The sequence below is a fragment of the Alexandromys fortis genome, unplaced genomic scaffold (genome assembly GCF_014885135.2).
Source record: "Alexandromys fortis isolate MF-2015 unplaced genomic scaffold, M_Fortis_MF-2015_v1.1 scaffold_20, whole genome shotgun sequence".
NCBI classification, from domain to species: Eukaryota; Metazoa; Chordata; class Mammalia; order Rodentia; family Cricetidae; genus Alexandromys; species Alexandromys fortis.
The window spans coordinates 294,258-312,009 of record NW_026067903.1 but is presented as its reverse complement, the minus strand read 5'-3'; the positions used below and the strand labels follow the sequence as shown (position 1 = coordinate 312,009).

Below are 17,752 nucleotides of genomic sequence, written 5' to 3'. Positions count from 1 at the left end.
ACTAGATTTTTTTTTTCTTTTAAATTTTCTTTTATTTTATGGGGGGAGCAGTGGCAAGGGCAGAGAACAGATAAGAAAGGACAGGGAGATGGATGGACTCGGGATGCATAATGTGAAATCCACAAAGAATCAATAAAAGGTTAAAAAATAAAAAGGGAATAAGTGCCAGGGGGAGGGGGAGCACTGAGGGAGGCTTACAGACCTGAGACTGAACCACATTCTAGAACATTAGAAGTGATGGCCTTGGAGACTATATGGGAAATGCAGTCACAGCCTGGAATTCCCCCTCTGTCTCTGGAAAGATCTTTGAATGCAAGCAAACGGCAGGTCATTATTGCTATGTACCTCAGATAATACTGCTTCGGGGAGGTTAACACAGAACAGGTGCATATTTGGCCTAATTGTCAAACATCATCTCGGGTGACCTTTCTGTGTGCCCACAATGGCAAGTGACCCTCTTCTGGCTGGATTCAGAGGCGCCTGCATGGGAGGGGCTAACCTGGAGGCTGCTGTACCCCGTGGCTTGGCTGTGGACTTCAGATGTTTCCATCTTGACTCTTTTTGAACTAAATGTGTTCCTCATTGCAAAAGAAGGCACGTGTTTGATGTCGGTCGGAGTCCGAACAATTAAAACATGTTGGGAATTATTAGGAATCGAAGCAGCTGGTATTGGAATACTCTAGCCCTAGGTTTAAATTAGTGAGTTGGCTTTCTTGATAAGAAGTGGTATTAGATTCCAGGCCCTGATTTTGCAATGGATTTGGCTGTTGTCCAGGGCAGGCTAACACTGCGGGTCACTCCGTCTCCCCCACTTCATCTGCTTATCACTGCTTCCCATTCTTATCCGTCACGTTTAAGAAATGCAAAGTGCAAACTCATAGACAAAGTGTTAGGTTTTTTTTTTTTTTTACTTTTTTAAATGAGCTGCTTTTCCTTAGTAAAATATATTTTATTGGGAAAAAAGAAAAATCATTCATCCACTCGGTCAATATTTACTAAATGGTTACTACGTTCCAGAAACTGTCAGATGTGACCGAGAGGCAACATAGGGAGGAAGTGCCAAGAAGGGGCATGAACTGGTGGTGGGATAGCTGTTCATGTCTGCTGCCAGTTCTGCCTGAGAGAGAACTAACTTGCTGTGCTGGTGGAGTTAGCTATGGCTCAAGTTCACCATATCCAGGCTCTGTACTATTTCACCCAACACCAGTGTAGACGTGGGAATCTCCTGATGCCCATTTCTAGATGAGAGAAAAAGAACGACCAAAAGCTCACCAATTCCCCGGGTCAATATTCAAACCACCCTTCTCTGTGCCTCAGTGCCTTGCTGCCACTTGGTTTAAGTGGGTTTACAGCCTCATTCCGTGGGAGTACAAATATCTCATGGCCAGTCTCTGTGTGTATCAACACTTGTTTCCCTATAGGAGAGTCCTAGAGTGGACTTACCAAGTCATTCTTTTGCTGTAGCAAAGACATAATAATTTTAACAATTTCAACAATTAGGAACAAACTGTCCCAGATGCTTAGAAGAGTCCCGTAGTGGTGCCAGTCATTTTAAAAGCAGGAGTTGCTGTGGGTCTGGCTGGGTATCTTTGAAGGGAGGGTGCTCTCCCCATACAGTGTCTTCTGAAGACATGTTTGACTCAACATTAGTAGATAGTTTTCTAGAACAGCTCTCAGCTCCCTGTGCCCAGAACAGGGTTGGTGGCCACTCCCCACAGTGGATGCTACATTAAGCTGTCCCATCAGGGACTTGGGTAGGTTCTTGAGTAGCTGTGGTGTAGCATGACCTAGTTTTGGAAAGGCTGAGGGCTGTTGTCCCCTAGAGGTCCCCTGTTCCAAGGATAAAAAGATTGACAATATTAGAACTGGCCCTGGTCTCTCAGAGCCCTTCCCTAGCTACCCCTCGACTATGGACAGGCGAGTTCCTCACTCTTTCTCTAAGTAGCAACAACCCCTCACTCTGGATGAGTGAGAAAAGTTAAATAAGGTGGAAAACTACGTGAGCATTGAACCAGATGTGGCTATTTGGAGCATCTGTACAGTCGTTACCAGCTTCATTTAGATTTACCATCTTGAGTGCCTCCCTTCTTCCTCCTCCTACCCCTACCCTCCTCCTAAGCCGCTGATACCAGAGTGCAGTCAGGCTTCGTTTACGGTGAGTGCCTCTTCTAAGAAATGCATCATTGAGTGATGGTGCTGTGTGTCAACATTATAGAGTGTGTTCACACAAGCCTAGGTGCTGCTGCCCACTGCCCATTGGCTAACTGCTGCATCTCATTGCTCCAAAGCACAGGCCTGAATATTGCAGGTAATTGTGAAGATTTGTGGATTTAAGGTGTAGAGCGTGTAGAATAAAAACAGGGTATAGAATATTTGAATGGTAGCCAGCACTTCCCACCTCTTAAGGGTTCTACCGACTCCCAAAAGTGCCACCCTGGGGATCATGGAACATACGGGCATTCAGAAGATGCTTATACGTGAACTCCACAAGAGTCGCTAGCGTGGGGCCTGGAAGTACGGCCCCTGGCACTTACACTCGTCTTATACAGCAGGAGGATGCAGGAGAATGCCCTTCTAACAGGCGCCCTGCTTACCCCGCTCCAACCTTTAGCATGCTCCCTTCTTTCTCCCTGTGAACTAAGCTGCCACAGAAGAAAGCTTCCTAAAACCATAGTAAAATAAATAAATAAATGAATAAATAAAGAAATGGAAATGCCCTCAGGATCAACTCAAGAGATGCCCCCGTTGAGGGTTTTGGCAGCGTCACTGGTTCCTTTCCAAAGTTGCTTGTAGTTACATGGCTGCTGAACAAAGCCCAGCAGCTTCTTGGTGAGGTGGGCTTCTGGGAGGGGAGTGGCCCTTGGAGTCACATCAGCCTCTGTCCTGGCTGCAGTGCTCCAGCCTCGCTGCCATTCAAGAAGCTAAAGACCGTATTTTTCAAACTTAGACTCAGGTGTGTTTTTCAATCTAGTTTTCTTTTCTCTGGCGTTATGGGATAAAAATGTGAGGGAACTCACAGAGTCATAAAAAGGAGTTTAAAATTAGTTTCTGAGAAAACCAGGTAAAAGGAAGAAGGGTGATACAGGTGTGGTTTGGGAGGGGAAAAAAATCCTTTCATCAAGCAGCTCGGAGACGCTTGAGGTGTCAGTATCTGGTTTGACTCCAGCACCAGCCTAGCTCTCCTCTGAGCCCCTGGGCTAGGCTGCTTAGGAATGTCACATGGTTTAGCTGGAGAAACTCAACATTGGCAGACCTTATTATTTTTTTAGCATCTTGAAAATGTGATAATTGTCTCAGATTTTGTTAAAATATCAAGCTACATCCATTTTTAAACTAGTACCATATGCTTTGTGCCGGCGGCGGAATCGTCATACCTGGTTCATGGACTTAAAAACCCCTTCTTAGCTACAAGACCTCTAAATGAGTTGAGCCAGAGTGAAAGTGTTGGCTTTTAGTTGTGAAATTCACAGATAAAAATTCTCAGGGCTCAGCTTGGAAGCTGATAACCCTTAGAGAGTCATGCGTTGCCTTCCCCCAAAGAAAGGTGGTAACAGGAAGATGCAGGAAATAGATGGTGTGTGAATATTCTGCAGGTTAGTGTGGGCTTTTCAGAAGCCCTAAAGAACTAATGGTTCTTTCTCAGAATTAGAGCAAGGGTGTCTGGCTGGTTGATTGATCACCAGCTGAAACATGTGTTCCCATAATGAAGCTCACATTGTACACTGAGTAGGTGTCCTGACCGAGGCTTCCCAAGACATAGGAAAGGAGAAAGTAGCATGGTCAAAACCAAGGTGTGAAGCTGGACACAGTGGCACATGACTGTAATCCCAGTACCCTACAGGCTAAGGCAGGAGGATTATGACTTCAAGGCCAGCCTGGGCTGCATAGCAAGACCCCAGCTTTCTTCCTTAGGGTTTCTACTCATGGTGAAGAGACACCACGACCATGGCAACTCTTGCAAAGGAAAAACATTTCATTGGGATGGCTTATCATTTCAAAGGTTCAGTCCATTATCATCATGGTGAGATATGGTAGCATGCAGGAAGACATGGTGCTGGAGAGGTAGCTGAGAGTTTTTCGTCTTTCACGGGTAACAGGGGGTGGTCTGAGAGATGGGGTGTGGCTTGAACACATATGAGACCTCAAAGCCAGCCTTTACAGTGACACACTTTTTCCAACAAGGCCACACCTCCTAATAGTGCCACTCCCTTTAGAGGCCATTTTCTCAACAAACCAAGATGTGACTTGATTTCTCTGTCTTCCACGAGTATCACAGAAAGGTCCTTGTGTTGATCAAGGTTCCTTGTGTATAAGTCAGGTTATCAAGACCATGGGCCACCTGTATCTGCAGATCCCACCTCTCAGAGACAACCAAATGTGGATTGAAAATATCCTACATGCAGGGTGTCTTGTGTAGAATGGCAAGGTGATTGCATCATCCCACGAACTGCGCATCATCTCTAGGTGACTTGGTACTATGGTGATGCTATTATAGACACTGTGACTCTAGATCGACCATTCAACAGCATGCCAAGGGGAGAAGAGGCTGACCATGCTTAGCATAGATAAAATTTTTTCCTTAAATAGCTTCAGTCTTCAGTTGGTTGAATCAATGAATTTGGAAGTTCTTGACATAGAGGGTCCCTGTACTAAATGCTACCAGTAAAAAGGAGTTAGCATGAGCATTAAACAAGAGAAGTTATGCCAGGCATTTGCATAGAATGCCCAACCTCTTAGAAGGCTTATTAAAGGCCAACTGGTGCCTCATCCAGAGTTTCTGATCTAGCAAAGTGTAGTTGGCTTTGTTTCTTTACTTTCTGGGGGCCCACCACCCAACTCCCAAATAAATCCATGGGGACTTATTCATACTTATGAATGCCTGACTTTAGCATGACTTGTTTCTAGCCAGCTTTTCTAACTTGAATCATCCCATCTACCTTTCCCCTCTTTTACCTTTATCTTACTTCTGTAGATCTTACTTTCACTCGTACTCCATGGCTGGTTGTGCGGCCGGTGGCTGGCCTCTGGCCTCCTCCTCTCCTCCTTTTCTGGATGGAAGCCCCTCCCCTATTTCTCCCTCCTGCCTAGCTATTAGCCATTCAGGTTTTTATTAGACCAACCAGGTGTTTTAGACAGGCAAAGTAACACAGCTTCACCGAGGTAAACAGATGCAGCATAAAAGAATACAACATATCTGTGCACCTTTAAACATATATTCCACGGCACAAACAGATGTAACACATCTTAAACTAATACTCCACAACAGTAGGGGGCCCTGAAGATATAACAAATGCTCGGGATGCTAATGTAGCCAACGTGAGGCCAAGCAGAGCTGCCCAACTATGAAAGGGCTTCACCTAGCAGGGAGATGCACAAAAGGAAGTTTAACCACCGCTAAGGGGAACAAGCAGTAAAGATTTGCTTCATTAAAAACATCCCCGATTCTGCCCTAGTTGGAAACCCCACCCCAAGAACCTTACCTGAGTTGAGGACTGAAAAACTCCAGGCTCCTTCCAGCTTACCTTTCTTAGAAGTTGAGACACATGGCCCAACACCCGTTTCTAAACACAGCTACTTGATGTATTACTTTTGGCAGCCCTTGCATATTTTTTGTAATTGCCGATAAAGTTATTGAGATTGAAATAAGCCATCTGTCTGAGCTTGTGTCGAGGAGGCAGGTGACAAGGTTGCAGGTAATGATAGAGTCAAGCTGTTTCCACAGCAAAGGGCTGTTTCCCGCTTCTCCATCTGCCAAAACTGACTCCGTTTCCAGATTCGGCATTGCAGAAACAATATGTTCTTTCTGGAGGAGAGAATGAGAAACCCAATATTCCGAACACCGATGGGTTATTAATTATTAGATGCTTTGGAAACAGAGCCTGTCAAGTTTTCCTGCCACTTAGCTAGAACTGGACCAGTAAAGAGAAAACAAATTCTATTAGGTGTGTGTGTGTGTGTGTGTGTGTGTGCGCGCGCGCGCGTGCGCTGTGTACCCAGTGTATCTGTCGTTTCTCCAGTCTTTAAAAGATAGTTCTAAAAGTTTATAAACACTGGGCTGGTGAGTAGGCTCAGTGGGTAAAGGTGCTTGCTTCAGAGCCTGAATGTCGAGTTTGATCCTAGAATCCACATAGTGGAGTAAGAAAGTCAACTCTGGTGGGTTGTCCTCTGACCTCCACAAGTAGGCTGTGCCTCAGCATGTGTGTGTGCGCGCACACACACACACATGCACGCACTACTTGTTTTAAAGCCAACACATGCACCATAAGGTTGTGCATACAAACGGTTTGCTCGCTTACCTGCGGATGGTGGCTCTGCCCTCTTGGTTACTCTCAATGTGCCAGTAACCAATGTGCCAGGGTGCTCGGAGGCAGAGGACACCTCCTGAAGCTCACAGCTGGGAGAAGAAACTAACAGAACCTGTCAGGCTCTAGCAGCGGACACCATGTTCCCTTCTGGGTCTGAGCCAAGCAGGACCATACAGGGAAGCTCAGCAAAGACAACCAGGGCTGGGGAGATTCCCAGTACCACTCGAGCCGTGGCAACACTCAAATGTGAAAAGCCCAGATGGTTTATGGAAAATGATTGTAAGTTACAGAGGGTTAAATGGAGTGATGTCCCCTAGCCATGGCATGGTATCTAAGTATGTCCTTTTGATGAAACAGCTCATATGAGTGATGAGATCACTCTATGCTATGTAGGACCTTGTCAGTGTCTCTTTTTTAGTATCTCCTCAGCCATCTGTGGTATTCTCAATACAAAATGCTCCCCATCTACTCATAGAGTGGGCCTCTTAGGAGGTGGGGCCTTGTTGGACTAGATGTTTACAGCAAAAGGTGGCTGGCACTGTAGGGACTGACCATGCATGGACCTGTGCATGGACATTTCATCTTTGCAGTGAGTGATGCAGGGAGTCAGAGCCTGTCAACTTCCATGGACCGAGTGACAGTTTTTATGATGATGTTGTCCAGTCTCAGCCACAGATGGAAAAAAAATAGATATTTCTTATCATGTACCCCAAGATTCAGGGCTCATCAAAGAAGAATCTGAAAAAAATGCAAGAGCCAAACCAAAGGATGGGATTCTGTGTAGCTGGTTCTTCTGCATTGAAACATTGTCTCCAAGGGAGAAGGAAAGCTTAAGACGCTCCAGAAAATGCAGACAAAACTCAGAAAGGTCAGCAAATAAACACAACTTACAAAGCTCAGGAAGCTGCTGGAGACTCTAGGATTCACAAGGTCCCTCTCCAGGGTCACTGTCTGAGTTACCTTTCTGCTGCTGTGGAAAAAAAAAAAAAACACCACCACCAAGGCAACTGTCTGGAAGAGGGTGTTCAATTTTATCATTTCAGACAGAGGGTTAGCATATATGACGGTGAAACCAAGGAACAACTGAGAAAGCGCACATCTTGATCTGCAAGAGAGAGAGAGAGAGAGAGGACGGACAGACAGACAGAGACCGACACAGAGACAAAGAGAGAGGGAGAAACAGAGACAGAGAAAGAGTACCCAGGAACAAGCATACAAGAATGGCAGGAGACTTTTGAAATCTTAAAGCGCTGCCCCCCACCCAGTGACACACCTCCTCCAAGAAGGCCACACCTCTTAATTCTTCTGAATAGGTCCACCAGCCTGGACCAAGCATTCAAATATTTGAGCCTATTGGAGCCATTCTCATTCAGACCTTATCCAGCTGTCTCTGACATGTGGAGAGAAGTAGAGTGAAGCAGAATAATGAGCTTGACGGTATGCCCTTGGCATTCCAGGAACTTTGTACAGAACGAGTTTCCTTGAACTCACAGACAAGAACTGAATAGAGACGTTTCAAGCAATGGTGGGCCAAGCGTATGATGCCGGTCTCATTGCTTACATTACCTAGTGACATCAGGTTCATCCTAGTATGTGTAATTACACTTTATGATATTTCCAAAATATCATAAATAACAGACACCTAACAATCCCATTTCTCAAATAGGATAGATAGATAGATAGATAGATAGATAGATAGATAGATAGAGTAAATATCCCCATTATATGTGATGACTGTGTTTTGTTTTGAGTGGAGGACAGAACAAGCCAATTCCAATCTCTGATTTAGAACTTCTTGAAGCCTATTGGTGCCACCCCAGCTGATTTCTGTCTATACTACCAGTCAATGGAGATTTGTTAGGCAACACACATGGACTTGAAGCTGCCATCTGTTCCTTCTTCCTGATTTGATGGCCACTCAAATAGCTTTCTTATTCCCAACTACAACATTCTTTTTGTTGAAATTATTATCATCATTTATTTTTTGTGACAAGGTCTCATTATATAGCTAAGGTTGGCCCCTGACCTTCCAATGCCATGCCTCACTGAGTCGGCTGAGTGCTGATGTTACAGTCATATACCACCATACCCAGCTATGGAAAACACTCTACACCTGTCTCTAGTTATACATGCAGCTGGTTAAAGTTTAGTCAAATCATTAACTCATCAGATGCCCGAGTTTTTAAATTCCACTATGCTTTTACAGAGTTTGTAAATGAAGCTATATTGGTTGCTGGGATTAAAAACACCATGACAAAAACAAGTCACGTGAGAAGGGTTTACTTTTCATCTCACAGTTTACAGGTCTAAAACAGTCCATCATGGCATGGAGGTCAAGGCATCAGGAGTCTGAAGCAACCAGCCATATTAACTCCATAATTAAGAAGCAGTTTTCCCACATCAGTTAACTCAATCAAGACAGTCCCTCACAGGCAGTCTCAGAGGTCGACCATCTAGACAATCCCTGGAGGAAGCCATCCGATGATGAGTGGACAGGGCAGTGACCTATGCAGATAGCAGAAAATCATTAGGAATCATCTGATTGATGATTGATTGATTGATTTTTAATACTGGTCATGTTTAGTTTTACCCTAGGTCTCCTGACTCTCTAATCTCTGGTTCTTGGTTACCCAAGCAGTGCCAGGCACAGGTTCTTTTTCATGGAATGGGCCTTAAGTCAGTCAGACATTGTTTAGCTACTCCCACAAATCCCATTGCCCTAGCATACTTTCAGGCAAGACAGATTATAGGCCAAAGATTTTGTGCATGGGTTGGTGTTCATTTTTATCTTTTGGTAGCCTGAAGAGTACCTTTCCACACCAAAAAGACAAGAATGTAGGGATGAAAGTTCCCTGCCAGTACCAGTTCAACTCCTTCTTGTTCAATGAGCTGTGTGGGTGCTGTCCGCAGCAATGGGGCCACTCTGTAGGTTTGTGGAGAGCAACCCTTTGTCTTAGCATCAGCCTGAGATCTTTGGGGATTTCCACGGGACTCCCTTGGCCAACAACGCAAATTAAAGCAACCTAGTTCTATTAAAGGAAGCCTTGCCTATAAGAGATGGCCCACATTGGCACTTCTTAATGATGACTTGATGAAATTGGTAATTTCCTTATATGTTTTGTGAAATACTCAACATCTGTACTGAAAAAAGGCCAGAGAGTTTCTTAAATGTGTGTGTGTGAGCCGGGCGATGGTGGCGCACGCCTTTAATCCCAGCACTCGGGAGGCAGAGGCAGGCGGATCTCTGTGAGTTCGAGACCAGCCTGGTCTACAGAGCTAGTTCCAGGACAGACTCCAAAGCCACAGAGAAACCCTGTCTCAAAACAAAACAAAACAAAACAAAAACCCAAAAAAAAACAAAAACAAAAACAAAATGTGTGTGTGTGTGTATACGTGCGTGCAGGCATGCGTGTGTGTGTGTGTGTGTGTACATGCGTGCAGGCATGTGTGTGTGTGTATGATTTTATTTTTTTTATTTATTTATTTATTAAAGATTTCTGTCTCTTCCCCACCGCCGCCTCCCCTTTCCCTCCCCCTCCCTCAGTCAAGTCCCCCTCCCTCGTCAGCCCAAAGAGCAATCAGGGTTCCCTGCCCTGTGGGAAGTCCAAGGACCACCCACCTCCATCCAGGTCTAGTAAGGTGAGCATCCACGAAACTGCCTAGGCGTGTGTATGATTTTAAAACATAGTCATTTTATCTGAATTTCCGGCTAGCTCTCCTCCCCTAAGATATATGTAGAGGAGTCTTCTGTGATTCTATCCCTTACATTGGTAGGGAAAGCTGATAATATGGGTGGGAGGAAGGAAGCCCTCACCTTGTAGATACTGTGATGACCCCAGATGAAGGGATAGCTTCTTGTCCCCCTTCCCTGATGCAAACCCTGCCATCATCCTGCCAGCCACCAGAAAGCCTGTGGGGAAAGTGGCCCATAGCAACTCCTGGGCCTCAGACAGGAAGGATGATCAACATTCAGGAACTAAGATTGTCAAATCTTAAAGAGAAAGACAAAACTAAACTAAGGGATTCTAAAGGAATCACATATAAGTCAGAAAAATGAAAGGGAAACTTCAATTAAATACTTCATAGCTTTGGAGGCATTTGAGACTGGCATACAGCCATAAGCAGGAATGCAGCACAATGCATTGTTACAGAACATAAAGACACTCTGAGATGTTAAAGATGGATTGTTAAAACCAGAAGTAAAGCCAGTGACCCAGCACTTGACCTCTGCCATCTCTGGAAGGGCATGGTTCACAGATGGGGTTAATCTACCTTGGGCAGTGGTGGCACACACCTTTAATCACAGCCCTAGGGAGCCAGAGGCAGACAGATCTCTGTGAGTTCAAGGCCAGCCTGAGTTAGTTCTAGGACAGCCAAAGCTACACACACACACACACACACACACACACACACACACACACACACCAACAAACAAACCCTGTCTCAAAACAAAAATGAAAACAAAAATAAAGCTAGACAGCGGTGGGTAGCACATGTTAGGAATTTTTCATAACGCGAGCTCTCTACTGACACAAAATCCCAATGAAGCCAAATCAAAACAAGCCAAATTAAGAAATATCCAGGTTTAATGGGATTCCTGTACTCTTGGGTGGCCCCAAGGGGGAACCTGGAGGCTGCAAACATCCACCAGGAAGAAGGAAAAGGGACCAAGTGATCCTCTTTTGGGAGTTCACTTAAATACTCTGTGGGAGTAGTCCTGACCCCCGCCCCCAGGGAGAGATCAGAACTTGGCATGCTGGGATTTGGAGTCCAGACCAATACAACTCTGGGGGGGGGCGGGGCTGAGATAGATGCGAAGGACTGGGGGTCTACGCTCCCAATTTAACAGCATATGCCTTTAAGCCCAGCATTAGGAGGCAGAGGCAGGTGGATCTCTGTGAGTTGGAGGCAAACCTGTTCTACAACGTGAGTTTCAGGATAGCCAAGGTGGTTACTCAGAGAAACTCTGTCTTGAAAAACAAAACAACCAAAAACAACAACAACAACAAAACCAGAATTAAGTAAAGCTAAATGAGCTAGTCATAATGGCACCTGACCACAGTTCTAGAATTTGGGAGGTAGAGGTAGGAGGTTTAGGATTTGGGGTGACATAGTGACTTTGAGACCATCATGAACTACATGAGGCTGAAAATAATCACTAAATATAAAAGTTTTTTAATCTTCAGAGTATATAATATAAAAGGGAAAGATTTTTTAATGGAAAAGAAAATTGAGGCTGGAAGAATGGCCTAACTTTCAAACCAATCTGTGTTCTACCACAGGATCGGTGGGAATATCCAACCTACAGAGGAAAAGATTTTTCTAGAGTTGACCTCTGTGGACCTTTGGATTTAAATGGCTCTGTGAGTGGGTGTCCCACATAGTAAAAAGTGACCCAGATGTACATCTTTCACCAACATTTCCAGTAAAAAGAGAACTAACAAAACTTCAAGTGAAAAAGGCTTGTCATCAATGAAGAAAAATAATGAATCTATTTTAAAGTCAGCATCAGTGATACCGATTGTTGAAGGGGCAAAGCTTCCCATTTCTGGCAGTAAATTCTTGCTGTCTCAATTGTCAGACAAAGTACCCATTTTTGAGAAGGTAGAAAAAAAATACCTTTTTTTTTTCTTTTCAGAGACACAAAGGCTTAGAATGCTTTCTTAGCTTGAAGCTTTCCCCGTTTCCCTGGAACATTTTCTTAGCAAGTAATTTATGGTCATTTTCCAGCAAAGAGACAGCAGGGCATTTAGGAACAAATGAATCGTGAGCAGCCATGCTACTGACCCTCTGGACAGAGCCCATAAGTGGAGCAGAGGCAAATCTCCAGGAGGGACAGCAAGTCTGGTCAAAAATACTAGACCCAAGAAGGACGTGGCAGTATGAAAAAGAAAAAAAAGAACTCGAGGGAAACACAAAAATCTGTACATGACAGTCATGGACCATATATGAAGAAAACAAACTGTAATATGTGATTCTTACAGCTTCAAAGTTTTGATAGATTAACAAAAATTCATACTTAACTTGACGTTTATACTAGGAATGTACTCCCGGTATATCCAGCTCCTGTAGATCATAATCTTCAGCCAGTCAGAAAAATAGGATTCTAGCAGATAAAATACCCAAAATTGAACAATATTACATTGTAATAGGGATGTAAATCACTTTACTGGGGATTAAATTATTAAAGTCTACTTATAAAAATATCACAGAATAACAGGTGATAAATAGGGAGCTTTAATTAGGCAAAAATAAAAATATAGCTGACGGACAAATAGACCCAAAAGACTGAGAGAATGTGGGTAAAGACAAGAGCTACTAAACTGTGCATCTCATATGGTAGAGGCAAAAGGGATGCTGTCCATGCTCAGTGGACTATCACATAGAGATTATCTTCTTACGGTTACAGAGCTTCTCAGATGACTTCAAAACACTTCTTCATCCGTCATTAAGAGGTCAGTAGTGTTTTATTTAGGATTTTACTTCTGTGAAGAGACACCATGACTTTGGCAACTCTAATAAAGGAAAATCATTTAATTGGGGCTGGCTTACAGTTCAGAGGGCCAGTCCATCATCATGGTGGGAAGCATGGCAGCGTGCAGGCAGATGTGGTGCTGAAGGAGGAGCTCAGAGTTCTATATTTGGATCTGCAAGCAACAGGAAGAGAGAGCCTCTGGGCCTGGATTGAGCTTTCAGACATCAAAGCCCACCCCTACTGACACGCTTGTCCCAATAAAGCCACACGTATGCAAACAAGGCCACACCTCCTAATAATGCTACTCCCTATGAGTCTATGGAGGTTGTTTTTATTCAAACCACCACAGTGAGGTAATAAAACAAGCTCAACCTTAAACAAGCCTTGTGGTGAGAACAATAGTATTTATACTATTGAGTATAAATAGTAAGTCAAGAACAAATATGTGGACTTGTCCTCCATCATTGGTGAGCATCATCAGCATAACACAAGCCAGAAACTGCTGGGAGTGGCTGTTTGATGTGGTTACCCAAAGATGCAGGTAAGTAACAGATAAGATAAAAACAAAAGGCTAAAGCATCCATTCATTATTATACATTGGGAAAGAAGTAAATACTACAAAGATACATAGGGATGTGTAACTGAAAACCACACACACACACACACACAGAGACACACACAGACATACACGCACACACGCACACATACACGTATGTGCACACACCTTTGCTCATACTATCTACTTACTCTTGTTTTCTGCTTCCTGGTAATTTTTGTTTGGATTGACCCTTGGCATGGTGCTAAAAATAAATACTCAAAGAGTTCTAATAGAGAGTTTCTTGTTGATGGTGAGCTAGGATAAGGGAAGTGAGGAGGCCTGCTGGGAGACAAGAAAAACATGTTGAACCTGAGAAGAGGGCCGGGTTGTAGGGCACAGCTGTCTTCAGTAGCTGGGGCTTTGCAGAAGGATCGACCACAACCAGGCAGAAGGAAGCTGGAGCAGAAGAGACCTCATTTCTCATCCTCCTTCATGGACTTCATTCCTTCCAGGGATAGATGGAGAAGGCAGGGAATCTGGAAGGGACAAGACAGTCTCCAGCACATCTTCCGGACCCATGCACACACAACTCTGTCATCTCTCAGCAGCTGTGACTGCTGTGAACTCCTAGTTTCTATTTCCAGCTGAGTGCCTGGAGTCTGCTTTATCACAGCCAGTTTCCTGGGGCCGCCATCAACTGCAGTGGACGCAGTCGACTTCAAACCAATGCCATCAGGTCTATTCCACATGCAAATGCATGCACATGAAACAGTAACCATCGTAGCAATGTGACTGGGTTGTCTCGGGGCTTAAATGGTAACAGTGCCACCTCCAGAGAGCCTTCTGCCATCCAGATGTGGCGACATGGCTCTGTGATATGCACCGCTACTCTGCACCTGGACCTGATGCATTCTAGATGAGGGAGTCCAACAGAAGGGATGAGTGAGTGAGGATACCCAGGGAATGAATACATGGGAGGAGCCTGGGGCGGGGCTAGGGGAATTCCTTTCACCCAGCAATGACTTCTGAGACTGCAGACCTCGGCTCCTGGATACCATTCCTCCCACATCTCTGAGAAAAGCAAGAAAAATTAACACTGTTTTTAAGAACTGGCCCTCTCCCCTCCTTCTTCGTGTTTCCAAGAAGACTCTTACAGCAGCTTTTATACTCAGCTGAAATGTTCCTGCCAGGGAAACAAGGCAAAGGTTACACACAAGGTCACTGTTGTCTTATGGCTTACACCTGCCTCAAATGTAAGCAAATGTACTTAACATTTTTAGTAAGAACACATTTTAATTTTTTTTTCTCCAAAGGTAGATCTCAGTAAAGATGCGTAGAAGGCCAACTTTGAGAAATGATGGATGTGTTTACGGCCTTGGTGGTAGTGATGGTGTCCAGGTACACACTTGTTCCTGGCACTACTGAGATGTAAACACATACACCTGTTCCCCTTTGCCTTTCACACCTTGAGAAGGTGGTGTTGTTTTTTAAGTTAAGACTGAGGTTATAGACTTCGGGTCTGGTTAATTTTGCTGTGTGATTTTTTTTTTATAATAAAGTTAACTTTTGAAAAAAAGTATCTCCACTTTTAACTCAGCAGATAAAAATATCTGAACAAAGGATAGTATATAATCTCCTTTTTAGAGTAAATAAATATTAAAGCGACAGTATAAAAAACGAATTAATCATCTCTTTCTTCATCAAGGAGCCGGGAAGTACCACCTGGTCAGTCTGGCGCTGTCCTAGGTGCTGGGGACACACAGACTAAAGCAGGCCAGAGCCCTGCCTGCTTGAAGCCAGCATTCCAAAGCAGGTGGTTTGCTCAAGACCCCATTCCATTGATTTTTATAAAAATCCATTCAAATTACATTGTTGGCAGAGGCTGCTTATTCATTTCTTGGCCACCCAAAGCCGAAATAATTACACAGAAACTGTATTATTACAACATTGCTTGGCATATTAGCTCACACTTCTTTTTGGCTATCTCTTATATCTTAAATTAACCCACTTCTATTAATCTCTGTATTGCCACATGGTTGTAGCCTACCAGTAAAGTTCCATCCAGCATTCGGCATATGCCTCCTGTGGAGGCTACATGGCTTCTCCATGACTTCACCTACTCTATATATCTTTTCCAGCCTGGCTGGCTATATTCTGTTAAGTTATTGGCCAAAAGCATTTTTTTTAATTAACCAATGGTATTCATAGCATACAGAGGGGAATCCCACATCATTACAAAAGTGGTAATTCCAAAGTACCTACAGGGCAGAGCTTCCAAGTGCCCAGAGGATAGCTAGCTGCTTAGGTTTCCTGGGCTGTTTGACAAGACTCAACCTTTGTAAATATCAGCCTTTGTCCTAAGTCAGAAATAAAGGAATCATTCTTCTCTATGTTTTCCTGTCCCTGGAAACGCGAGGAATTGATCCCAACACTCCCTTACAGACTACCATCTCTGGATTCTAAACTCCTTTATAGAGGATAGGGATCTGTTTGCATACAACCCTAGAACTCCTCTTCAGATTGTGTATGACATGCTGTGATGAAGGCAGTATGCAAATCATATTGCTTAGGGAAGAGTGGCAAGGAGGAGTCTACATATGTTCAGTTCAGACTCCGCTGGGGCTTTCTGAGTATTTCCTGAGTTGGCTGGCTAAATGCATAGATGTGAAACCCTCACATGTTAAACCACCAGTACCTGTAAACTTTAGACCATGCTCTACTCCGCCAGGTTTCCAATAACTGATTCTTTCTCTCCCCCTTCTTGCTCTAGGCTGTAGTGTCCTACTAGGGAGCTGGGCAAACACATGGCTCCCAGCGAGACAGGACAAGAATGCAAACCCCAGCTAGCCACTCCAAAGGAAGATTTCTCCCAACGACTCAAGAGCACTAGAGATCCTTCGGCATCAAATGAAAAGATGCAGCCAGCAAACAGAAAATGAAAACCACCCAAGCGCTGGAGGGTGCCCTTGCAGCCACTTCCGTCCAGGTGCCGAGTTTCTCGTCAGGATGGCCTGTAACAGCACACTCCTTGGGACATACGAACATCGGCTGCTGAATGGGAGCGAAGATTCGGACCCCGGGGCCACACCACTGTCCACACCGCTCAGGATCTCGTTGGCAATAACGATGTTGCTAATGATCGTGGTAGGATTCCTCGGCAACACGGTGGTCTGCATCATCGTGTATCAGAGGCCGGCCATGCGTTCAGCCATCAACCTGCTGCTGGCCACCTTGGCCTTCTCTGACATCATGCTGTCCTTGTGCTGCATGCCTTTCACCGCCATCACCCTCATCACTGTCCGCTGGCACTTCGGGGACCACTTTTGTAGGCTCTCAGCTACACTCTATTGGTTTTTTGTCCTAGAGGGCGTGGCCATCCTGCTCATCATTAGCGTAGACCGCTTTCTCATCATCGTGCAGCGACAGGACAAGCTGAACCCACGCAGGGCCAAGGTGATCATCGCAGCCTCCTGGGTGCTGTCTTTCTGCATCTCTGCGCCCTCCTTCGTCGGCTGGACGTTCATGGAGGTGCCGGCTCGGGCCCCACAGTGTGTTCTGGGCTACACCGAGTTCCCAGCCGAACGCGCCTACGTGGTGATGCTGGTGATAGCCGTGTTCTTCGCGCCCTTCGGCGTCATGTTGTGCTCCTATCTGTGCATCCTCAACACGGTGCGGAAGAATGCCGTCCGCGTGCACAACCAGTCAGACAGCCTGGACCTCAAACAGTTGTCCAAGGATGGCCGGAGAAAGATCCGGCGGCAGCAGCAGCAGGTCAGCCTGGACCTGAGCTTCAAAACCAAGGCCTTCACCACCATCCTCATCCTCTTCGTGGGCTTTTCGCTGTGCTGGCTGCCCCACTCCGTCTATAGCCTGCTGTCTGCGTTCAGTCGGCGGTTCTATTACAGCGCCTCCTTCTACACCACCAGCACGTGCGTCCTGTGGCTCAGTTACCTCAAGTCGGTCTTCAACCCCATCGTCTACTGCTGGAGGATCAAGAAATTCCGGGAGGCCTGCATAGAGTTACTTCCCCAAACTTTCCAGATCCTCCCTAAAGTGCCTGAGCGGATCCAGAGGAGAATCCAGCCGAGCACCGTCTATGTGTGCAACGAAAACCAATCCACCGTCTAGGGAGCAGGTCAGAGCGGGCCGACGGACAGCTCTGAATGGTCCCGGCCCGGACTCTGCTCTCTAGCTTTTAGTTGTCTGCGTTTTGTGGTGACCACATAAGCACAAAGGCACTCATTCGTTACCAGGTGATCTGTGGCTTTCACTTTTCCGATCTCCATAAGACGAATTATTATTTTTCTCTCTCAGAAAAAAAAAAAAACATAATGGGAATTGGGGTTTGCAGGAGCTGGCCCAGAAAGTGAGAGGGGATGAGGGGAAGGGGGAAAGTGAAGTTGGCTGAGGGTGGGGCAAGAGGAGGGTCTATAG

General features: G+C 45.1%; 1 protein-coding gene across 1 annotated transcript; it reads left to right on the top strand.

The window, feature by feature from the left end:
• The first annotated feature begins 16,324 nt into the window (after nucleotides 1-16,324).
• On the top strand, nucleotides 16,325-17,446 carry Gpr45 (G protein-coupled receptor 45). The gene has a single exon (XM_050134769.1). It carries the CDS (start codon nucleotides 16,325-16,327, stop codon nucleotides 17,444-17,446), a length of 1,122 nt encoding a protein of 373 aa, XP_049990726.1.
• The last annotated feature ends 306 nt before the right edge of the window (nucleotides 17,447-17,752 follow it).

Coding starts and splice junctions, on each gene's coding strand:
- Gpr45 (XM_050134769.1), top strand. CDS start 16,325: ATGGCCTGTAACAGCACACTCCTTGGGACATACGAACATCGGCTGCTG.